The sequence below is a fragment of the Doryrhamphus excisus genome, linkage group LG11 (assembly GCF_037039965.1).
Source record: "Doryrhamphus excisus strain RoL-2023G ecotype Guam linkage group LG11, RoL_Dexc_Guam_v1.1, whole genome shotgun sequence".
Classification (NCBI taxonomy): Eukaryota; Metazoa; Chordata; class Actinopteri; order Syngnathiformes; family Syngnathidae; genus Doryrhamphus; species Doryrhamphus excisus.
Window position 1 is genome coordinate 16,774,383 of NC_136367.1, and position 25,252 is coordinate 16,799,634.

General features: G+C 41.3%; 2 protein-coding genes and 1 non-coding gene across 4 annotated transcripts in view; 1 reads left to right on the forward strand and 2 right to left on the reverse strand.

Moving 5' to 3' along the window:
- Positions 1–128: 128 nt before the first annotated feature.
- Positions 129–15,067, reverse strand: mapkapk3 (MAPK activated protein kinase 3). 2 transcript variants are annotated; one of them, XM_078794868.1, is made up of 10 exons: positions 14,458–15,067; positions 8,110–8,249; positions 6,643–6,707; positions 5,410–5,489; positions 5,199–5,325; positions 4,961–5,036; positions 4,755–4,879; positions 3,696–3,781; positions 3,522–3,605; positions 129–711 (listed from the first exon to the last, which is right to left on the reverse strand). In XM_078794868.1, the coding sequence occupies exons 1-10, from the start codon at positions 14,746–14,748 to the stop codon at positions 556–558; spliced, it is 1,230 nt and encodes a 409-aa protein (XP_078650994.1). In that variant the 5' UTR covers positions 14,749–15,067; the 3' UTR covers positions 129–555. The 2 variants fall into 2 exon arrangements, with proteins under 2 accessions (XP_078650994.1, XP_057925397.2); XM_058069414.2 differs by having other exon boundaries at positions 3,522–3,602; positions 14,458–15,066.
- Positions 15,068–15,609: 542 nt separating this feature from the next.
- The window catches only part of dnah1 (dynein, axonemal, heavy chain 1), a 32,224-nt gene continuing 22,581 nt past the window's right edge, over positions 15,610–25,252 (reverse strand). Inside the window, exons 58-78 of the mRNA XM_058079478.2 lie at positions 24,779–24,910; positions 24,553–24,678; positions 24,367–24,486; positions 24,112–24,261; positions 23,862–24,022; positions 22,777–23,002; positions 22,374–22,569; positions 22,157–22,308; positions 21,768–21,964; positions 21,523–21,667; positions 20,986–21,144; positions 20,736–20,864; positions 20,339–20,509; positions 20,078–20,257; positions 19,730–19,906; positions 19,399–19,569; positions 19,139–19,269; positions 18,428–18,572; positions 17,512–17,718; positions 17,011–17,245; positions 15,610–15,904 (exon numbers count right to left, since the gene is read on the reverse strand). Coding sequence (XP_057935461.2) covers positions 15,783–15,904; positions 17,011–17,245; positions 17,512–17,718; positions 18,428–18,572; positions 19,139–19,269; positions 19,399–19,569; positions 19,730–19,906; positions 20,078–20,257; positions 20,339–20,509; positions 20,736–20,864; positions 20,986–21,144; positions 21,523–21,667; positions 21,768–21,964; positions 22,157–22,308; positions 22,374–22,569; positions 22,777–23,002; positions 23,862–24,022; positions 24,112–24,261; positions 24,367–24,486; positions 24,553–24,678; positions 24,779–24,910 — 3,432 coding nt within the window. The 3' untranslated portion in view covers positions 15,610–15,782. The remainder of the gene's footprint in view (positions 15,905–17,010; positions 17,246–17,511; positions 17,719–18,427; positions 18,573–19,138; positions 19,270–19,398; positions 19,570–19,729; positions 19,907–20,077; positions 20,258–20,338; positions 20,510–20,735; positions 20,865–20,985; positions 21,145–21,522; positions 21,668–21,767; positions 21,965–22,156; positions 22,309–22,373; positions 22,570–22,776; positions 23,003–23,861; positions 24,023–24,111; positions 24,262–24,366; positions 24,487–24,552; positions 24,679–24,778; positions 24,911–25,252) is intronic.
- On the forward strand, positions 17,746–17,817 carry trnae-cuc (transfer RNA glutamic acid (anticodon CUC)). The gene has a single exon. It is a non-coding gene; the product is annotated as a tRNA-Glu (tRNA).

Below are 25,252 nucleotides of genomic sequence, written 5' to 3' on the forward strand. Positions count from 1 at the left end.
ACAGACCCTATTGTCCTTTTACTCAACTGTGACTCTGTGTCACAACCAAACCTCATTTGACTTTTTTTTTTAAAGCCTACTGGCCTCACACTGTTAGAAAACACCTCCCAAATGAGACACAATATTGATTAGCCGTTTTATTGTCAATGAAAAGTACTCCCAGGGTTCAGGAGTCGGTCACACGGGTGTCAGACTTTGCCCTAACCTCCCAGATAAAGGCATCTGAATGCACACAATAGACAACAAAGCCCAATGGCTCTACTTTCACAGTCAGTCCACAGTTGTGTGTGATGGTCACATTAGTGCATATGTCAAATACTGTATGAAACCTAACTAAGTCATTTTTTGGCTCTTGTACAAAGGGGCAGTTTAAAAATGTAGTAAAAACCTTCTTCGAACACATAATTTCTGTAAAAGTCTGATAATATCCTTAATATCAATATTTTAATGCTGTCTCTTTATCCGAATCTCTTCCCAGACATCCACTTGGATAGTCCAAAGCTTTTCCTTCATAGTGTGAGTATCCACTCTTGTTGACTTGAACGTTTCGGGTTCTCACTGACTTTGGCACACTGTGGAGCTGCTCTTGGCCCCTGCGGCAGCTTTCTTGCGTCTCTTGTTGAGGAGGGGGTTGCTGGAGGTATCCAGGTCTTTAATCTTCACCTGGTCGTAGTCCACACGCATGGTCGCCAAAGCGCTGGTCATCTCCTCCTGTGAGACACATCGAGAAGAAAACGTTGCCATAAGAAAGCAGTTAAGTATGCAGTTTTTTGGTGCCATATTTTTATCAATATCATGCCGATTAAATAAATAATATATAATAATCTTATAATAAAATGTATTTCAATTAAAAAAAATCCTACGATTAATTAAATTCAGAAATATAAACAGAAATGGTTTAGTTATTTATGTTTTTAAATGTAAATTAAACATCTCCAAAGACTGTGCCGGGAAGCTAACCTATGCAGTTTTTTGGTGTCATAATTGTATCAATATCATGCCGATTAAATAAATAATATTTAATAATATTACAATAAAATAGATTTCAATGAAAAATTTTCTTACGATTAATTAAATTCGGAAATATATACAGAAATGGTCAAGTTATTTATGTTTTTAAATGTAAATTAAACATCTCCAAAGACTGTGCCGGGAAGCTAACCTATGCCGTAGCCGTAGCGTGTACCATTACAACCACCAGGGCTCCTGAGGTAAGTATACAAGTGAATAGAAAGCCATGAATATATTAGTGATGTCTGATAATTATCGGCCTCATATCAGCATAAAAATATCGGTCGATATCTTGAAAACCGATATTTTTAAACATGTGTTTTCATTCCGGCACAGGAGATGTGTCATGTTACACATATCGGTATCAGTATCACAAATTGAGAGTTATATAATATCGGCATATCGGCTTTCGACAAAAAAAGCCAGTATCGGACATCCCTAAATTATATATTAGCTAGCTGTGTAACTGTACAGGAAGTTGCAATGCAGTTCCTCTATCTCTGGTAGACTTCCATGTATGTTAGCGTGAGAGTGGATCTTTGCTTCCCCGTGGCTTTTTTTTTTTTTTTTTTTTTTTTTACATTTTAGGGTATTTTAGTCTGAATGTCTGCAAAAAAAATAACCAAACTGCTGGTATGAGTGAAAAAAGATAATAAGTTACATATTAAAGGCAATGGACTAGCAACCTCTTATCCTTCATACTTGAATATAAGATGAAGTAAGAAGAGGTTATCCACTATAAAGGAATAAAGGAAAACCATTACACAACAGCATTGTGGAACACACACAATGATATTACTCTCTACCATTCACGACAATGTGGCTTTAACGTCTTATCACAGCAGACTTGCGTATTGTGTGCTGTTAAGAAGTATTGCGACTCATTCTTTTCGAATGCAATTGGCCAACTCCGTGACACAAGAGAAGTTGCGTGTTGCTATTACACCAACACATGTCTTTGTGTACACCAAATACATGTTTTGTATTGCATGTGGATGTCAACATTCAGTTTACGACACATACTGTTGTGTGCGTTTGTATTACTATTTCAGGGGGAAATAATAGTTTAGTTTTGATGAAGTTTAGACATTTTCCTCCCATAAATTCAATGTTAATTCAAAGCATTTAAAAGTAGTTATCGCTTTATCACCTCAGTACTGAACATCGGAACCTAATGTAAGATAGACTTGTTTTTACGCTATATAATAATGAATTGTTGGTATCCTTTGGTTAATGAAAAAACTGCTCCAGTTGTTTCAGGTTTGAAGGGCACCTTTTTCCAAACGGCATGTGTCAGCTCCGGGCGGCACGGTGGACGAGTGGTTAGCGCGCAGACCTCACAACTAGGAGACCAGGGTTCAATTCCACCCTCTGCCATCTCTGTGTGGAGTTTGCATGTTCTCCCCGTGCATGCGTGGGTTTTCTCCGGGTACTCCGGTTTCCTCCCACATTCCAAAAACATGCTAGGTTAATTAGCAAATTACCAAATTGTCCATAGGTATGAATGTGAGTGTGAATGGTTGTTTGTCTATATGTGCCCTGTGATTGGCTGGCCACCAGTCCAGGGTGTACCCCGCCTCTCGTCCGAAGAGAGCTGGGATAGGCTCCAGCACCCCCGAGACCCTCGTGAGGAAAAAGCGGTAGAAAATGAATGAATGAATGTTTCAGCTCCTTCCAATGATGCTCAATAGGATTTAGGTCTAGGTTCTTTAGAATAGTCCAATGTTTTCCTTTTAGTCGTTCTTGGGTGTTTTTAGCTGTGTTTTAGGACACAGCACATTTATCTCTAGCATCCCTCGATAGTCTTGAGATTTCATCGTACCCTGCACAGATTCAAGTCACCCTGTGCCAGATGCAGCAAAGCAGCCCTTGAACACAACACAGCCTCCTCCATGTTCTTTTCTTCATATGCTTCATCTTTCTGTTTGTGAACATAAAGCTGATGTGCCTCGACAAAAAAGTTTCATTTTTGTCTTTCATTGCATCTTTTCATTCATTTTCTACTGCTTACCCTCATGAGGGTAGTGGGGGGTACTGGAGCCTATCCCAGCAGTCTTCGGGCGAGAGGCGGGGTACACCCTAGACTGGTGGCCAGCCAATCACAGGGCACATATAGACAAACAACCATTCACACTCACAATCATACCTATGGACAATTTGGAGTCGCCAATTAACCTAGCATGTTTTTGGAATGTGGGAGGAAACTGGAGTACCATACAAACTCCACACAGAGATGGCCTAGGGGCGGAATTGAACTCCGGTCTCCTAGCTGTGTGGCCTGCCACTCATTGCCTTATTGCATCTTTCATTGCTTAAATTTCACAGAATTTGTATGACTTTTTTCAGATTCAAGGTATTTCTGTGACCATTGTGAACTTTTCTTTCATTAACTGAAAGGTACCAACAATTTTGTCCACTAGTGTACCTATAAATAAGAAATAAAAAAAAGTGTATTTATTTTGTAATGTCCCACAATGACCAGAGGAGGTCAGTGTTGGTGTAGTTCAGACCTTCACATCCTCCCACATCTCTCGGTCCTCAGTCAGCACCCGGGTGGTGTGGAGTGGAGTGGACGGAACCACCATGCATTGCTGCTGTGCACGACAACAACAGGTTGTGTTAAACAAGAAGTAGTATCAGTATCAAATGTTGTGTGTGTGTGTGTGTGTGTAAAGCAAACGTACACTGATCCAAGGGTGATTTATGAACTGAGTGATGGTCATTCTTTCATTGGGGTCTGTCTTCAGCAGCTGGTGAATTAAGTCTTTACCTAAAAAGAGTCAAAATGTAAAGTGAATTCATTTGTTCATGGCTGAAACTGAGAGGCCGTCTCTCTCTCCAGCAGATATCTGCAGCTGTGTGTCAGATGGACGACACATTGAGTCCCCTACTCGATGTTCTTCATCTACCGCTCATGCTTGATAAATAATACTTGGCTACACAGTGGTGAATGTGGTTAGCGCTTAAGTACGTAGACGAATGAATGGTTCAGAATTTGCATGTTCTCCCTGTTCTCCCTTTTTTTCCTGGGAACACCGGCTTCCTCCCACAATCCAAAAACCTGCTTGTTAGATGAATTGGTGATTATGAATGTTTGTGACTGACTGGATGCCAATCTTGGGTGCACGCTCGCCCAAAGTCGGCAAAGATAGTCTCCGGCACACCCATGAATGAAATGAAAGTGTGTGTGCGTGACGCGTTGACATCTTAAGAATGCCTGGAATTCATTCATTCATTCATTTTGTACAGCTTTTTCCTCACAAGGGTCACGGGGAGGTGCTGGAGCCTATCCCAGCTGTCTTCGGGTGAGAGGCGGGGTACACCCTGGACTGGTCGCCAGCCAATCACAGGGCACATATAGACAAACAACCATTCACACTCACATTCATACCTATAGACAATTTGGAGTCGCTAATTAACCTAGCATGTTTTTGGAATGTGGGAGGAAACTGGAGTACCCGGAGAAAACCCACGCATGCACGGGGAGAACATGCAAACTCCACACAGAGATGGCCGAGGGTGAAATTGAACCCTGGTCTCCTAGCTGTGAGGTCTGCGCGCTAACCACTAGACCGCCGTGCCACCCAGAATGCCTGGAATCTTTACACAAAAAAATATATATCAAAAACAGTGTTAATATCTGTTAATTTGTTAATCTGTTAACAATTGGCTAAACCAGATTTATTTCGGATTAGCTCATGTGTGTCTATCTTGTGTTCAATGCTCGTTGGAGGGCCTCTCACCTTCCTGAGACACATCAGCCCACTCCGGGTTGGGAAATTCATATTGGCCCATTCTGATTCTCCTCTTCATTCCCGGTGAAATAGCCTGACCCGTGTTGGAGTAAAATGGAGGGAAGCCACACAACCTGGAAGTGAGCGATACGGGCGCTATTATACTTTAAGGTGTGTATCCATGTTAGCGGCCACTCAGCAACAAATATACTCACAAGATGTACATGATGACGCCCAGAGACCACATGTCACATGACTTGTCGTATTTCTCCGGACCCAAAACCTCTGGTGCTGATTCGTCACCAATCAAATCAAACAAAATACATAAAAAAGGAATTTAGGGTGGAAGAACAACAAAAAAATCTACATTTGTGTGCTTCTGTACCCAAATATCAAGGTACCTTGTGTCAGTTCATCTTGAAGAATGCCCCCACAGAGTAAAATAGGACTCACCCACATAGTATGGTGTGTAGCAGGGGGTCTGTAGGGGGTTGTGTTGTGTGGTCTCCTTAGCGAAGCCAAAGTCTGTTAGTTTGAGGACTCCGTTTCTGTGCTTTGAGGTGTACAGTAGATTCTCAGGCTATAGAAAAGGGGGGTTAAAACAAAATTATTAGCATTTTTTTTTTTAAACTCAAAACTCAAACATGGCAAATACTGATCCCACCTTGATGTCTCTGTGAGCAATGTTAATATTGTGCAGAAACTCGATGGCTGTCCCGATGTCTTTCATAATCTCAGATGCCTCTGATGTAAAGATAGACAGTCTCAAACCAGAAGTCATAACAAAGGAAAACCACAATGAAGGACAGGTGACAGGTGAAATTTTCCGTATTATTCCGTATACATTTTCTAACATTACTAGAGCCCGTTAGACATGAAATAACACCCCTATAGTCACATTTATTCTTGTATTAGCCAATATGCATTTTCTAACACAACTAGAGCCCTTTAGACATGAAATAACACCCCTATAATCACATTTATACTTGTATTACCCAATATCGGAATATTTTTGTAATTAGAGTTGACCTTCTAAATGCATTTTTAAACATAACTAGAGCCCTTTAGACATGAAATAACACCCCTATAGTCACATTTATACTTGTATTACCCAATATCGGAATGTTTTTGTAATTAGAGTTGACCTTCTAAATGCATTTTTAAACATAACTAGAGCCCTTTAGACATGAAATAACACCCCTATAGTCATATTTATACTTGTATTACTTAAAATAGGAATATCTTTGTAGTTAGAGTTGACCTTCAAAATGCATTTATAAAACACAAGTAGAGCCCTTTAGACATGAAATAACACCCCTATAGTCACATTTATTCTTGTATTACCCAATATCCATTTTCTAACACAACTAGAGCCCTTTAGGCATGAAATAACACCCCTATAGTCACATTTATACTTGTATTACCCAATATAAGAATATTTTTTTGTAGTTGTAGTAACTTCTACAGTACTTCTATAGTCACTATAGTACTTCTTGCAGTGGTTATTGTCTCATCAATGTAAGATTACTGACACCGAGTGACTACATATCATTGCAACATCGTCAAATGCATCTCCTTATATTTTTATTTTAATTTATTTATCATTTTTTATGCTTGGAAATGCTTAATTCGGCAAAAAATGCGTACAAATTTGCCTATATATACAATGTTTAGACCAATAATTTCCATTTTGCACTGTTTGATCTTATGGAGGTCATGATTAAAGATTGAAAATGCAAAAAGAAGAAGTGGGAGTGATACAAAAACCTTTGTTTCATGCTGTAAAGTAACCTCCTCCGATTCCACCATTTGAAGAAATACATGATTCTGTATGGGCTGATCCCTGCACTCCATCTATCTTGTGTCTAAAGAAATCCCTTAATGGATTCATTCTCACCTTTCTCTGTGAAAGCTTGGTCTCCTCTGGCCTGGATCCGGCTGAACAGTTCTCCTCCCTCCATGCTATAAACAACAAACACACACACACTAGATATTGACACGCATAATGGAGTGAACTAAGTTTCTGTGTGTGCAGAGAGGATTTGTGCATTAACTCAACTAGATGTTGTCCTCAGCTGACCTCCACTGTCCCAGGAAGTAGTTGACAGCAGACTGAGTAACACAAGGTCGCTACAAACATTGGAACACACACCGCCGCTATGCCATATTAGGCCAATAAATACATGACGTAAAGAGACTGGCATCCCATGTCACAGGTGTGAACGTCAGGAGGTGAACAAAAAAAGTCCATGTGAAAGTTTGACCTTGTAGGTCGGCATCTGTGCAGACATCCTTACTTTGTTGTGTCAGTATGGGGTCACATGACTGATCTTTAGGAATGTGCATGCTGTGGGACACAGCACAAATACAGTATATTTGCAGGGACTGAGCCCTTTGTGTTCTAGGGTGTTTTTACATGAGTCAGGCAGCAGAGGGCACTGTGCTTACATTTAAACAGTAGTATAGTCCCCTGCTAAGGACTGCACATAAAAACATCATCTTCATTCATTCATTTTCTACCGCTTATCCTCACAAGGGTTGCTGGAGCCTATCCCAGCTGTGTTCGGGCGAGAGGCGAGGTACACCCTGGACTGGTCTTCAGCCAATCACAGGGCACATCTGGACAAACAACCATTCACACTCACATTCATACCTATGGACAATTTGGAGTCGCCAATTAACCTAGCATGTTTTTGGAATGTGGGAGGAAACCGGAGTACCCGGAGAAAACCCACGCATGCACGGGGAGAACATGCAAACTCCACACAGAGATGGCCGAGGCTGGAATTGAACCCTGGTCTCCTAGCTGTGAGGTCTGCACGCTAACCACTCGTCCGCCGTGCCGCCCAGAACACATCATTAATGTATTTTTTGAAATCGCCTAACTGTGCGTGTCATAAGCTGTAAGTCAGTAATGTCAAGGTCTGCTGTTATATAAGCTTTAAAAACATAAAATACGTATTTCTGATGACACAAACCACAAACTTTTACTCATCCACCCACAAACGCCGAGTTTTGTGTCATGGCCAGTTATGCAGATGAGACAATGACATCACCCCCCCTAACCCCAACCATTGTGGGAAACACTAATGCATGTTTTTGTAATGTGGGAGGAAGCCAGCGTACCCACTAAACCAAATCCCATCACAGCTTCTGCCTGGATCAGTCACCATCACCATCACCATCCGTGACTGGACACGTCCTACGCATGACGTTTAGATTATGTTCATCATCATTTATGAGAAATATGACACATGAATAAAGCCTAATCTTAAATATCATCTGTAAACAAATATGCCTGTTTCATCGTTTATCAAACAGTTACATTGTCCAAATAGTCATATGACGGCAAAGTGTACAGTACCATTCCATAATGATGAGCAGGCACTTCTTCCCTTGATGCATGTTCTCATACAGGCCGATGATCCGCACAATGTGGGGGCCGCCAGAGACCCGCCAGTGAAGCTCCACCTCTCGCTTCGCTTTGGGGCTATCGTAGAGGATCTGGAACACAAAAAGAAATGAGTGCAGGATGTAAATTATTAGCATCATCATTTTATACTGCTTGAAATTCAAGTACGCGCATAATGATCATAGTGATGCTTTTAGGGTCATTTATTTATTATTTATTTCTATATATTTATTATTTATTATTACAATTTATTGTCATAATTCCATTTTTGTCTGACCTTACGGAAACAAACTAATGACAAAACAACCAGATGAAGCCACCACCTGGTGGAGGAGCAAGTGACTGAGGCACATTGATTTAGAGTAGTTATTGAGGAACTAATGAACTAATGAGTAGAGTAGTTCCTGAGGAACTAATGAAGAACTAATTAGGAACTAATGACTAAGGCACATATATTTAGAGTAATTATTGAATAACTAATGACTGGAGTAGTTACTGAGGAACAAATGAAGAACCAATGAAGAGCAAGTGACTAAGGTACATTGGTTTAGAGTAGTTATCGAGGAACTAATGAACAACTAATGAGTAGAGTAGTTCCTGAGGAACTAATGAAGAACTAATTAGGAACTAATGACTAAGGCACATATATTTAGAGTAATTATTGAATAACTAATGAGCAGAGTAGTTACTGAGGGACTAACAAAGAACTAATGACTAGAGTAGTCACTGAGGAACAAATGAAGAACCAATGAAGAGCAAGTGACTAAAGGCACATTGGTTTAGAGTAGTTATTGAGGAAAGTGACTAAGGCACATTGATTTAGAGTAGTTATTGAGGAACTAATGAAGAACTAATGAGTAGAGTAGTTCCTGAGGAACTAATGGAGAACTAATTAGGAACTCATGACTAAGGCACATATATTTACAGTAATTATTGAACAACTAATGAGTAGAGTAGTTCCTGAGGAACTAATGGAGAACTAATTAGGAACTCATGACTAAGGCACATATATTTACAGTAATTATTGAACAACTAATGAGTAGAGTAGTTCCTGAGGAACTAATGGAGAACTAATTAGGAACTCATGACTAAGGCACATATATTTACAGTAATTATTGAACAACTAATGAGTAGAGTAGTTCCTGAGGAACTAATGAAGAACTAATGAGTAGAGTAGTTCCTGAGGAACTAATGAAGAACTAATGAGTAGAGTAGTTCCTGAGGAACTAATGAAGAACTCATGAGGAGCAAGTGACTAAGGCACATTAATTTAGAGTCGTTATTGAGGAACTAATGAGTAGAGTAGTTACTGAGGAACCAAGGCACATACATTTAAAGTAGTTACTGAGGAACTAATGAAACACTAACAAGGACCTCATGAGTAGGTCGTTCTCACGAGGTTCCTGCCAGGGTTGTGTATTTTGTGTTTTATGGAATGAATTTATTGTCATAATTCCATTTTTGTCTGACCTTACGGAAACAAACTAATGACAAAACAAGCAGATGAAGCCACCACCTGGTGGTATCAGTGGTGTGTGTCTATGACACGAACACAAACAGCAGGTGGCGGACACTGAACATAGCATGCATGTACAGTCAGTGTGTATTTCGGGATATGACAGACATGGTGTGATCTGCTTTTCACGAGAAGGCCGCTCTGGTCAGACGGGAAGGAGATGACTAACTAACATGTGACAGACACACACATTCAGTACAGATTATTAAGAAAGGTAAGCCAGTAGGAGCATCTGACCGCACGGCGTGGACGTGGGAGTGATAGCCGCCACTGTGTGTGACATGCTTAGAGCCGTGACTACAATCAAAGTAATTTCGTTTTGGTACTTTCGTTTATCGCTTTACAACCCTCATTTCCCGTACTGCGGGATCAGCTGTAATAAAAAAAACAAAACAAAGAATGGATTAAAAACGACAAGAAACACAGATATAGTGAGTCATCTGATGTGGTGATAAGTGTAAACACAGGCTGGCTCGTTTCGCCCCAATCAATTAACAGCCTCCTCGCACTTTCATGAAACCTTTCACGTCTATCTGGAGGATGCTTTTCACACAGAGGCTGTGTACCTCTCACCAATACATTCATTCATTCATTTTCTACCGCTTTTTCCTCACGAGGGTCGCGGGGGTGCTGGAGCCTATCCCAGCTGTCTTCGGGCAAGAGGCGGGGTACACCCTGGACTGGTGGCCAGCCAATCACGGTGCACATATAGACAAACAACCATTCACACTCACATTCATGCCTACGGACAATTTGGAGTCGCTAATTAACCTAGCATGTTTTTGGAATGTGGGAGGAAACCGGAGTACCCGGAGAAAACCCACGCATGCACGGGGAGAACGTGCAAACTCCACACAGAGATGGCCGAGGGTGGAAAATTAAAAATCAAAAATTTTAAATCAAAAATTTTAAATCAAAAATTTTAAATTTAAAATCAAAAATCAAAAATCAAAAATTTAAAATTTAAAATTTAAACAACCATTCACACTCACATTCATACCTATGGACAATTTGGAGTCGCTAATTAACCTAGCATGTTTTTGGAATGTGGGAGGAAACCTGAGTACCCGGAGAAAACCCACGCATGCACGGGAGAACATGCAAAAGCAGAGAATCGAATCCATGTCTTCCCGATCTCCTGACTGTGTGGCCTATATGCCAACCACCCATCCACCGTGCGGAAAGTATCTTCTCACAAAAAGCCCTTTTTTCTTCCATTTTCTGTTGAGAAGTGATATTCTGCTGAAACTTACCTACTATGTTCGACTGCTGAATACTAAAGAACGGAAAAAGAAACAAACTTTTGTTTTCTGATGAAAGATGAGGGTCTAATCTTTCTTTTGGTATATACGACCATGTCTATAGAGCCCAAGAACACAATATTCTGTGAGCGTTGTCAAATCATCAAAAATGGCCAGTACCGAGAGTGATGGATTTTGGAAAATGGCTGGCGATTGAATAAGTTGAGAGTAAAATCATAATATAAAAAAATATATATAGTATAGTGTGGTATAGGAAAAAAATGTTGTAATATGAGAAACAAAACAAACAATGTAGTAGCATTCATTTAAAAATAAATTAAGATTACAATAGAGGTTTGTTCACGATAACATAAATCTTATCACGCTGTGTGCGTGCCAACATGCCTTAGTTTGTATTACATTTTTTTCTAAATGGCCCCTCCGACATTAAAGAGGAACTCTCTCTCTCTCTCCCTCTGCAAAAGCATACACTTCTCTCGTTTTTAAAGGTTCTAAAAAGCTGGCCATTAAAACGAGGCCTCTGACTCCCTGCAGTCAGACAAGTTAATAGAATCCTGATGCCTGCCTATGAATTACATTGAATGGAGTTTTCCATCCAGCTTTGCTGCAAAGTGGATGAAGGCTATAGCCATCCATTATGTTTAGCACCTCTAGAAGAATATGTAATTAAAAAGCTCACGAGTAGGTGAAACCCGCTGACCTTCGCTCCACATTAAAAACTCAGTATCTCGTCTTTTGGCTTTGAAGTGATCCTAATGCTGAACAAACCGCCTAAGTTAGCTTTAGCGGCAATAAGGAACTCTGTGGTCTGCTAGGCAACCGCAGGATTTTAATTACAATCAGGAGCGGTCCCGCTCGTTTTACAAGCAGGACACAAGCGACAAGACGAAGAACACAAATATTTGTTGTCATCACCTTTGAACTGAGTGTGCGCTATTCTATCAGTTGTTCTTGTCTCACCTAAAGGACATGTTAATTCATGTAAACCCAAGATTTCCTGCAACTACATGGGCATAGAAACATACTTGTAACTTTCCCACACTTGCTTGTTGTTGAGGAAATTATCTGAATGTGAATGCTTTTTTTATATATATTTATTTGGACAAATACACGAATCACCACAGTGCATCTCCCACACCAATCCAAATGCAACTCTCCATTATTTACATTTGTATTCAGCTATCTGATCACAAGCCCAAAAAGGAGTAGGCTGAAGCAAAAGCTTATAAATGCCTACCCCTTTTTGCAAGATATAATCATGTTCATGCCACAGTCTTGTTTTACACTGTTATTAATATCATTGTAATATTATTATTATTATCATTATTATCATTATTGGTATAGTCTTTATCATTATTACCATTATTATTATTGTTATTATCATCAATTATTATAATCATCATCATCTTATTCTCAATATTTTGTCTCAAAAAATTAATCAACAAAAATAACAAGTTTTCCTACTATCTAGTAATGCTGGTAACTATACCATTTGTAAAGCTGCACATTTCTATGTGGCACAAACATCCGTTTAAGAATAACATGTAAAAGTAAAAAACGGTCTTGTTTTCCCTTGTTATTATAATAATTGTAATATTATTATTGTTATTATCATTATTATCATTATTGTTATAATCTTTATCATTATTACCATCATTATAATCATCATTAATATTACCATTTTCATCATTATAGTTAACAATTTTTGGGATTTTTTTTAAATTATTTAATTTTCCAGACTTCATTGCTTCTTGTAGAGTAATGTATCATTCCATCTGTTGTTTTCTGAAATCCGCAGTATTTGTGCTTTTATTGTCAATTTATTAGCCCACTTTACATATCATTTTCTGGATTGCATGTGTCTAATCTTGTGCATTAAAAAACAAGAAGAAACAAGAATGTGAATGCTTTGATTAGATTCATCACCTTTGGCCTTAAGTCCTCACCTTGTCTCTACGTCTGCAGTTCCTCTTTTGTTAACTTTTGGCTACGGAATCCCGCTTCTAAGCTTCTAAATCTCAGCGAGTGAGTCTGTGGTCCGGTAATGGCAGGTGACGGTGCTAACAGTATATGCAAGGCGTAGTGCGCCCTGAATAAAAGTGTCACCCTCATCAAACTTCAATGTAGAGGCTTCTGGGAACCCTAGCTGCATGTCCACACTGGGAGCATGTGAAACCAGAAGGGGGGGCAAAGCAATGGGAGTCTAGAGAGTAGTAGCAGTCACATATGCATGTGAAACTAAAGCTTAGCACGGACATAATGACTCGTCGTAAAACTCTCAAATCTGAGACAAATGAAAAGAAACTAAATCTTAGTTCTGTCAATGTTAACCTAATGCGTCATGTTATTGTTGAATCAGCACATTTTACATGGAATGGAGTGCACGACTCGGCTGCACGACTCGGCTCACTTCCCCAGTTCGGCTGTCCAATGAGTGCCCACAGCTCGTTTGGACCGTGATGGGTGAGCATATGCATCAATAAATAAATTCACATGACATGACAACACCGTAGTCAAACCCGAAACATATCAAAAAAGATCATTCGTTCATTCATTTGTTACAAGGGTCACAGGAGTGCTGGAGCCTATCCCAGCTGTCTTCTGGCGAGAGGCGGGGTACACCCTGGACTGGTGGCCAGCCAATCACAGGGCACATATAGACAAACAACCATTCACACTCACATTCATACCTATGGACAATTTGGAGTTGCCAATTAACCTAGCATGTTTTTGGAATGTGGGAGGAAACCGGAGTACCCGGAGAAAAACCACGCATGCACGGGGAGAACATGCAAACTCCACACACAGATGGTGGAAGTTGAGGGTGGAATTGAACCCTGCTCTCCTAGCTGCGAGGTCTGCGCGCTAACCACTCGATGGCCGTGCTGCCACTTTGAACAATTTGAAGTCGCCAATTAACCTAGCATGTTTTTTTTTTATGTGGGAGGAGAAAACCCACGCATGCATGGAGAGAACATGCAAACTCCACACATAGATGGCCGTGGGTGGAATTTATTTATCAACCAATGAAACACTGGCCTGCAGGATGTAGATGCAGTGGATCCCCCCGGAATGTAAACATCATCCATTCTGAAATGTAACCAACATTAACAGGAAAACCCCTATTAAGTTGCACGAAATGTACAATTGTGATGTCAGTAAAGCTAAATTCAGCAATCACCATTCATGTACAGTATGTGTGAAAGAATATACACCAGGGATCATGTGCAGACATTGATTGAAAGCAAAACTAGAGTGATGTTCCAATACTTTTGTTATTGTCACTTGTTTTATGTTAAAACGCATTCCCCATTACTTTAAGTGGCGGCTAACTTAGTTGTAAAAATTGCATTTTTTCACAGAAATGTAAATACAATTTCATCTCCAATGAGGTAGTCAATTACAAATTGTGGCATTTAAAATGTGTTAATTTAGGGCAGCAATACACTTGTTCAATACCTCCATTATAATGTTAGTGTATATGACGTAAGTGTAGTATTGGCTTGCACAGGTGAGTGTTACCTTTAAGGCGCACTTCTCTCCAGTCTTCTTGTTGAAGCACTGCATAACTTTGCCATTGATTCCTAAACCCAGAACCTGACTGGAGATTTTATAATCGTCTGTCACTGCGTGTCTCTTGATGTCCAGTTTAGTGATGCCGGGCAAGGGGAAGTGGGTCTCTTCGCTGGCCGAAGCGGCAGCAGGGGGAGGTGGCGGCGGCTGTTGCCTCGGGTCAATATCCGACGATTCGTGCTCGGTTTCCGCCGTTGGTGCTCGCAGCGGGGTCTCTTTCCCGTTTCCATCCTGTAGCATGTTCGCACTAGTCGTTGTCCCCCCCTCGGCGGAGGAAAAAAGCCGGAGTGATTCAACCAAAGTCGATGACTCGGACTATTTGATGTCCAGTATATGCGTCAAGTCGACGGGTCCCGGCTGTCCTGGACACCCTCCCGCCCCTTCGCAGCTTTCAGAAAACTTCCTGGTTACCGGCTCGCAACCGTAAACATCTTTATACTGTCAAAAAGAGTAAAGCTTTGGTTATGTTTTCATTAAAATAGTAATGCACATGGATTGCCTTCACATGGACAATGTCTGGAAGCACCACCCTCTACTGTAAAAATCTCATTTCACAACCCGACACCCCCCCAACCCTCCATTAACCCCCCCACCGATGTCTTAAAGGAGCAGCAGCTTGTCAACAAGTGCTGATTCAGTTGAAATATGGACAAAAAACGCTCATAATGTTGTTAGTAATGTCATGTTTAAATGTTAGTCTACAGAGGCCATGTCATTAGATGTTTTATTACTATTACTTAGTAATGTCATGTTTAAGTGTTACTATTTGATACAGCACTGTGCAAAAAGTCTACAAAGGTCGTGTCATTAGATGTTTTATTTCTAAATAATTACAAATCTTTTCATCAGCTGAAATTGGGGGGGGGGGGGTCTGATGTAAAGACAAGATAGGTCGAGTCAAGTCCAAATTCATGAAGTGGAAATATCCGAGTCCTAACAAGTAGCTGTAAAACAAGTCATAAGCGCTGTTTAGTGTTTAGCGATGCCTACAAATTTCCCCACTGAGGGACGAATAAAGGCATATCTTAATCTTAGTCTCGAGTCCTGCCTAGAACCATAGGACCTATGACCATAGTAGTACAGTACAGTACAGTGTAACTCCTCTATCCACACCTTTATCCAGATCCTCACCAAACTGTCACAGTTCTTGGACCGGGCGGCACCACTCCTCTACAAAATGGTATCAAGGTAATGCTAATTGTAGGCTGCCCTATTTATTATTGCTGTGAAAAAAACAATATTAAAACACACCAACTAATGGCCGTAGTGTGTTTTCAATAATCCAAAGCACAAATGAGGGCCACTCCCCGTTTGATCCAGTGTCCCGGGGTATGATCTGTTGGCAGCTCCACTGCAATCACATAGTTGGTAGAATGACCCGTAGTAGACAAGGTGCCTGTAAAAAACAGATGAGGACTTCAGTGACATAAACCGGATGGTCAAACTGCTCGCTGTTCTTCTTCTGTTCTAAGAGTTTGGCTTCCGCACAGACCGACGTGACAACACGAGGTGACGGCTGAGTGCTTAGGATGGAAAATACAGAGCTCCACTTTCTGGGCCTTCATGAAATACGATACGAGCTGACTGCTGTCTATTTTGGGGTGAGTAATACAAACCACTACAAGGAGATCCAACCTGAGCAGTACCCGCACTTAGACATGGTAATAACCTAAACTCATTATAGTATCTCACAAAGGTGAGTACCGCAACCATTTTTATTAGAAGTAAAACTTGGATTTAACTTAGTGTCGACTGTGTACAGTATAGAATGCAGTATAGATTTACTATCCTCTGAAAATAACACAACATAGATTGTGACTGGAAACTTATTCCACTCCTCCACTCCCTCAATGAACCGCAGCTCCCTAGTGATGGCAGCACTCACGAGGACTAAGTTCCAATAACTTAACCCTCCATTATGTATGGTCCCCCAAAGCATGAGTCAGATGCTTCTGGGGGCAGCCGCCCAAGAAACAAAAAGTGAAAGTGACATTAAATTAGCTTTTTGTAAAATGCTCAGTGGACGAGCATTGGCTGCATGTCGCACCTGGTCCCAGGCGCTCTAACACCGCGACCTTTGAACCTACCAAAAAGACTGCCTCCTCTTCCCTTGCAACACCTCTTCCAGCGTAAGGGGACAAAGGAGGTGTTCTTATTTTTACTGTTTTGTTCATTCATTCATTCATTTTCTACCGCTTTTTCCTCACAAGGGTCGCGGGGGTGCTGGAGCCTATGCCAGCTGTCTTCGGGCGAGAGGCGGGGCACACCCTGGACTGTTCGCCAGCCAATCACAGGGCACATTATAGACAAACAACCATTCACACTCACATTCATACCTATGGACAATTTGGAGTCGCCAATTAACCTAGCATGTTTTTGGAATGTGGGAGGAAACCAGAGTACCTGGAGAAAACCCACGCATGCACGGGGAGAACATGCAAACTCCACACAGAGATGGCCGAGGGTGATGAGCAGAACAGTTATGCTTAATAGTATACTGACCAGCACGTGTTAAGGTCTTGTAGATGGGGCAGATGTAGATCCCAGAGGTCGGAGCTTTCCGGTTTGGTGTGGGGATAAGCCAAATGGCAGCCATTTCCGTGTAGAGCTCCTTAGGTCTGGACTCTGTGAGCTGAGCGGCATCATTATCCCAGCGAGCACCCTCGATGAATAAGCCATTGATGTAACAGCCTGTGTCTGGTTTCTCATTTATATCAGACACTGCTTTCAACACAACCTGAGAGGACAAACAGACATATTACCATAACTTTCAAATAAACAACTCATTTCGGAGAAGTCTAACATAGCCATCCATCTATTTTCTATGCCGCTTATCCTCACTTGGATGGCGGTGGTATGCTGGGGCCTATCCCAGCTGACTTTGGGCGAGAGGCGGGGTACACCCTGGACTGGTCGCCAGCCAATCACAGGGCACATATAGACAAACAACCATTCACACTCACATTCATACCTATGGATAATTTAGAGTCAACATGCAGCTACCTCAAAGTCAAATCCAATAGTGTCTATGGAGATGCCGAAGCGCCGAGCATAATTCTGCAAGGTTCCGGTGAGAAAGGCTTGAGGGAAGTAGAAGCCGCTGATCCAGAATACAGGCGGAATGCCATTAGAGATCCATCCCTGAAGAAAACTGATCCTCTGAAGCAGGTCGGACACCCAGGATGCCAGAGGCTTCAGAGAGGGGTACGCCTAAATAGGGGAGACATGAACACTCAATCCCTGGTGGTCTAGTGGCTAGGATTCGGCGCTTTCACCGCCGCGGCCCGGGTTCGATTCCCGGTCAGGGAAGAAATCTCTTTTACATCCATGGTGGAGCAGGGTAGACACATTGACAGAGTGATATTTATACTTGAGCTAGTTTATGGTTACTGCATGTAGTATTTCATCGTCTAATGCCTTTCCTTAACAAGAAATTGGCAACAAGCCTGAACTTAAAGTCCTCTCTTATTCTTCAGAGTGATTTATTCAAATTCTCAATGGAGTCTCCTTATGGGAGGAGCTAAGATGTAAACCGCAAAGAAAAGCAAAAAGGGAGCTTGCAAAAAAAAAAAGGAAATGAAATCCACCCACTGAATCATTTCCTGAGCGCTGCCGAGATGCAATTGAGCAAGGAACCAAACACCCCTTACTAGCTCACGGGGTGCCCCTCAGTGTCTCTGTTTAGCATGTGTATTATGAAAACAATAGAAATTGATTAAATCGATTCTCATAAACTGTCCAATTTTGTGATAGATACAACTTTTCATCCCCAAGACTGGGGAATGAATGAAAAGGGGAACTGGGAAACATAACCAAGACAGGCAATCTGACCTATGGACCCTTGTATCAGCCAGACAATCAGAAGGGTTGTAAACGATATTTGTGTGTGTGTGTGTGTGTGTGAGTGTGTGTGTCTTACCTTGGCTTTCCACATATCAGGAACACTGTTGTTATACAAGCTGTTAGCCATTAGCTCCAGTTCTGATGACATCACCACTAAACCTTTCAGAGCTTTCACAATATCATTCAGACTCCTTGCGATGACAGCTAGCAAATTGTTATATCTGGAAAGTACAAAAGACAGAGTTACTTTCATTTTTTTTTTAAAGTAAACATCCTGAAGTTTATATGTTCTCCCTGTACGTGGGCTTTTTCCGGGTACTCCCACCAAAAACATGCATGTTCAATTAATTGGACACTGTAAATTGCCCATAGGTATGAATGTGAGTGTGAATGGTTATTTGTCTATATGTGCCTCTCTCCCCAAGTTCACTGGGATAGGCTCCAGCTTACCCTCGCGAACCTAGCCAGGACAAGCAGCACAGGAAATGGATGGGATGGACGTTCAAATGTAAAATGCAGCAGACTATTTGAAAAAAAAAAAGCTAATTTATTATTTGTTTTGTTTCTTTCTCATTTTACAACTTTTTTCCTTTAATATTTCAAATTTATGCTATATTTTCTCCTAATACTGTGACTTTATTTATTTTTGTAAATGTACTGGTCTTTTTTCCCCGGGCCGTACTTTGCTGAATGCATACTACAATCCGGAGGATGCGAGCTGTTCATGCATTGATTTTATTGGGAATGAGTAGTACAGATGACGGAGAGGAATACTGTATGTTGTTACCTGATGACCTCCTGGATGAGGACTGTGTTCATGGACTCTTCATAGAGTACAGGGTACATTTCCATCACCTCCTGAATATCAAAAGGCTTTGGGACCCTCACCACGATGCCCGCTACTATCTCCTCCACTATCTGTTGTACAAGTAAATTATACATTATAATACATTATATTCTCTTGGAGATGACTAAGTATTTATCTATGTATTGACAACAAAAAGGCAATGCAGTCAACACTAAATAGGAATTGATCAAATTCAACACCTCCTCCAAGGTCTTGCCTCCAGCGGATGCAGTTCGAGGCTGGAGACGTAGCACAGCTCCCAGCAGAGCAAACGTCTCATTCTGGGCAAAGCTGATGTTAGCGTTGTCATGGAGACCAAATATCTCAGGTGTGTCATTGATGGGCAGACTGTGGATGTATGCTAAGTAGCCCTAAAGTCAGAAATGACATGCCACGCACCCACCCCGAGTGGCAATTTATGCATTAAAAGCACGGCTTTGAATTGTAAAAGTACGTGTACACCTTGGAAAATAACATTATGCGGAAAATACGGAAAGTATTTGCACATTAAATTTGAAATGCTAATCTCACCTTGATATCCACATTTGTCTCAATCTGCCGGTAAACTCCAGATTCAGAGTAAATATGTTCCTCGCTAAGCACAGCAGGACAGTAGAAGTCTTCCAGTACACTAAGAAGACAGCGCCTGTCCCACTCGTCTGTCACTCGGCCTCCATAATTGATCTCCCCTGCAGTGTATTTCAGAACCTGGACAGATGTGGAGACAATGAATGAGACATTTGTGACATTTATGAATGTGAACCATGATCAATGATAGGAAATAACTGAAGAGACAAACCAAAGGAATTAAAAATAACCTCTTTGTCAGTGGCAAATCAATGGTTGTACATTTATTTCCAACAGGCTGAGTGAAGTTACCTTATATGGAATATTCTGGTACTCGTCCAGAAACATTTTGAGCTGGCTGATGCAAATGTTCAGATCGCCATCTGTGAACTCGTATGGAATATTGAAGCCTAAAGGACCAAACTTCCTTCGCTCCAGAGCAATTCCGTGGAACAAACACAAAGACAAGAGCAACGACTTCAAGTGTGCTACCTGGAGAGAAGAACTGAGTCAACCCATTTCCTGAAACATAGAGGGAATGTTTTTAAACTCATAATAGTGTAAGAGTCGCACCTTGTTGGATGAAGTGATAAAATCATTTGTGAGCTTCAGGTAGGTTTTCTGCAGATTGGCCTTGATGCCTTTGGGTAGCTCAATGGTCATCTTTGTCCCATTTTGAAGAATGGACACTGGGAATCTATTGCTGGGGAGACTTGTGAGCCATAAACGGAAATCTTTGTGCACCTATGGGAAAGAAAGTGAAGGAACAGGTGGTGGTGTCAAAAGGAAAACATTATAAGCGCCCCAGTACCCATTCATTTTCTATACCGCTTATCCTCGTTAGGGTCGCGGGTATGCTGGAGCCTATCCCAGCTGACTTGGGGCGAGAAGCAGGGTACACCCTGGACTGGTTGCCAGCCAATCGCAGAACACAAATAGTATACACAAACAACCATTGACGCCACAGTACCTTCAGGTCAATGTTCTCAATAAGACTCTCCAGTGACGGCATCCAACTGGGCGCCAGGTGGCAGTTCTGAAAGAACACCCACTGACCTCTGTCCATGGCAGTGCGCATCATGGCTTCAGCCAAGGGACCCTGGATGCAGTAGAGATCCGATGTTAATAAGATAACAGACGCCAAACAAGTAGATTTTCCATACAGCATACATTTAAGTCACAATGTTTTGAGTGTGTCAAGGAGAAGCAACGTCTCTAACCTGGCCTTGACCTAGGGAGATGGCACTCATTTTCTTGGAAAAGTGCATCGCATCGGCAAACTTATAGAGGTCAGAAGCCGGGTCAGTGCCAGGAGACAGAACAAAGATGAGGGGAGAGGAGGGGGAAGACTCCTTGAAGACCACAGCGAGGTCTGAGGTCTAGTTGAAAGATATTGTAAATGAGAATCAAACCATAGATACATAGTGTAGATATTGCTGCTTGCATAAAACACAATTTTTTAGATGTTTCCTTCATGTCTTCATTGATTTATCTATCTATTCTTTGCAGTTCTATATAAATACAGTAAAGTCTCGTTATATCGATATCGGTTATAACGAATTACTACTTATTACAATACTATTTTAATTTCCCGGCAAATTTCTAGTCTTTTATGATATAATTAGTTCCGTTAGTACGATACCCGGTTATTATGATAATCCGGTTACTACGATGCCCTTTTCATATGTGGAAAGCATGTAATGACTACAAATGCCATGCACTTCAAGCCATAAAGGACAGAGGAAGCACAACGCTACCTGAGGTTCAATGAAGCGCTGTCCAAGCTTTGCAGACACAAAGTCCTGTATGCCTTGAACAAGACAGTCAGCCCTCAGGCATCGCAGAACTAACAGCTTTTGAAAGCTGTCCAGCCTCCCATCCCACTCTCCAGGGAGAGGCTCTCTGAATGCAGACAAACACAACCCGGACAGTTTGTTACACACATTGACACCTTCTTTCAGTTCACGTTCCTGAAATGTGTGTCGCTGCTGTGTATATTTGCCTGTGAGGAAGATTGCTGTCAAAAATGCTCTTGAAGCCTTCCAGATGTTTGTGAAAGCTCGATGCCAAGTCGCTATAGGTCTCCAGGGAACTCAGGCCTAAGATGTCCTTCCAGGCTCGACCAGATAGCCAGCTTATGGCTGGGTTGGGAAGTTCCTGGCTGGCCATCCCGCCCGATAACAGATAACGCCACTCAGCCTGACATGAATGAAAAAGCACATTGATGTCGTTCATGTTGATTAGTTCAACATTTGCACTGTGCGAGAGACGGTGTTGGGCACGGTACAAAAGTACTCCACTACAAAAGTAACTAGTTACCAGTAAAAGCAACTACTTAGCCAATCCTCAATGTGCTAAAAACACGATGGACCAAACGCCTCGTTTACTCACCATGTCAATTTCCCCATCGTTCATCAGAATGCGAGCACAAAGGAGAAACGCAAACATGAGTTTGTGCTTCTCAAACAAACTGCGACACACATTGCAGTACAGGCTGAAGGTGAAGTATTCATTGATGTTGTCGATTCGCTTCTCCACCGTGTCTGTCAGTAAGAATAAAGTGAGCGGAGACTGTCAAACAGAATCTTTGATACGTACTGAAAGCTACCTGCTCTCTCGGCATTGGTGATGCCCGCCATGAATATACCGAGGAACCACTCCAGAGAGTACTGGTACATGGGATCAACGTTGGACAAGTCTGAGACACAGAAGAAGAGAATCTGTGTGCGCACAGCGACGGGCACATACTCCAGGCGTGTGGCGTCTATGTCCTTCTCTGTCTCCTCTGCCACAATCACTTTGGCCTGACGGAGACAAAATACTTGTGTTAGCCAAAAAAAGTAAACAAAGCCAAAAATATTTACTTAAGTAGTCAGTGATTCATTCACCAGTGGAAATAACTGTGGTTGGTATGAGCCAATAGGACTGTATCTTACTGTGGTTCGTATGAGGATTACAGGGCTTTTGCTTTCAGTTCTGAAAGGAATAAAACTACTAGAACGGAACCAAACCTGGATCTCGGCAGCTTTGACTTTGGACGCTTCCAACACTTCAATGAGCTCTTGATTGTCCACAGGGTTTCCCTCAGTGGAACTGAGACGGAACAAGATCTCATCTTCAATATCTTTCAGCTCTTGCTTCATTTTGGCATTGCTGACTATCAGCTGGTTCTTAGCCGTTTCCAGCTCTGGTCGCTCTGCCGCCACCACCTGGGCCAGAAGCTGGTCTTCCAAACCACTGGAGACAAACAAAATATTCACTGATATTAGCATTATTCTTTCTAGCGATGATGATATCAGCAAGACAGGGATGACAGTTTTTTACTTTTACATGTTATTCTTCAACGGATGTTTGTGCCACATAGAAATGTGCAGCTTTACAAATTGTATAGTTACCAGCATTACTAGATAGTAGGAAAACTTGTTATTTTAGTTGATTCATTTTTTGAGACAAAATATTGAGAATAAGATGATGATGATTATAATAACAATAATAAAGGTAATAATGATAAAGACTATAACAATAATGATAATAATGATAATAACAATAATAATATTACAATGATAATAATAACAGAGGAAAACAAGACTGTGGCATGAACATGATTATATCTTGCAAAAAGGGGTAGGCATTTATAAGCTTTGGCTTCGGCCTACTCCTTTTGGGCTTGTGATCAGATAGTTGAATACAAATGTAAATAATGGAAAGTTATATTTTCATTGATGTAAGAAATGCACTGTAATGTTTCATATATTTGCCCAAATAAAATAAAATAAATAAATACATAAATATTGCACTACTTGCACAAACAGTGTTTATTTGTGAAATACATCTAGTGGCATCACAGTACAAGAAGCATCATGTGTTTGTTTATTACACAAGACGTTTCCTGACATTTGTTTCGATTTGCCGGATTTCAGTAAGAAAGCCAAAATTAACACATTAATATTAAAAAGCATAAAATAGAGTGCTGCGCTGGCCTCACAGCTTGGGGTATGAATGGTTGCGTCTTTGTATTTTGGCTTGTCTGCCTACACTCCAGCACACCCAAGTGGTAGAAAAACAAATAAATGAATCTGATTTCAAGGTGTATTACCTTGGTGACAGCGTGAAGTTGATAAGGGTGACTTTAGTGGAAATTTCCGGAGAGTAGTGCGGGTTTGGTAGCTTAGTAGTGATGTAGAACTTGAAGCTCTTGTGATAGGGAATGGTAGAATCACCCAGCTTCAGTTTTAAGGTGCCTTGCTCTTTAAATGTCTAAAGGGCCAAACAGGAAAGTTCAGCAGTGTGGCGGACCGTCATACAGTATAGTGGTATTGATGTACAGTCATACATGGAGTATTTACCTGCTGTAACAGTACAGGTTCTAAAGCAGGGTCCAGTTCTTCTTCTACATTCTCAAGTAAGCAGGGTTTACCAAAGCGAATTGCATTATCGAGACTGCGTAGGAAATCCCGGTCACTGAGCTTTATAATCTCCAGTCCACTGTCCTTCTCCTGGATGACAGAGAAAGACAAAAACAGATAGAATCTACCATTTTAAGACATCTGGTGCAGAATATCTTCAATAATGATACAGTTAAAAGTACATATCGAACATACCATGGTTTTGATCCACGAGTTGGCTTGTCCTTGAGGATCAATAAAAAGAGCCCAGCGGAGAGAATACTGGGCGATCACACCATTCTCCACCGAAAGGTTATCCTTAGGCAATCCTGATAGCTGTTCATAAAATAAAACATTACATATGTCATACTTCAAAAGAGAAATCACAAGATAGATTCTGACCTGCCAGGAGCGAATCTTGACGGGATCACCAAGGGTGGTCATGAGATTGGGCGCATCAGTGTGTGGAACGTTTAGCTCCTTGAAAGATCGCAGCCACTCCTCTGCCAAGGCAGCCCTGTACTCTCCCTACACACACACACATAAAATTGGAACACAAATATTCAAATCATTAACTAAACGTTAAAATATAGATCCATTTTTTTCTTCAGTGGAGACACCTGCTTACCGTGAAGGGTCCCAGGTACGCTACATATCCGGCAGATAGTAATACATCACCTGAGACATTATTGACCATATATTCCAGATGTTGCACAGTATCTTTCCAGCGTGTTTTCTCATCTGCCAGTCCAGCTATAAGCTGAAAGACAGCAGAGACTAATCAATATGGACCAATCAGAACTTTTTGTTGCAAGTTTTCTCCCTGACAAAACACACAATTCTGACAAAATGTCCTGCAACCCAAAAGGCACAGTAAGCACAAAAAGTTGAACTTGAAAGTAGAAGTGGCGGATGTGGGGCGCCATTACGGAATAAATGAATCATCGGTTCAAAAAGGAGGCGAGGAGGAAGAAAATATGTGAACAGGATCAATATGTTTTAACAAGGATACAAAAACACTACAGTGTAACGGAGCAAGGACAAAGAGACACGGTAAAAGAAGTGAAATACATGTGAGTCCCTTAATAATTTCTTGTGTCAA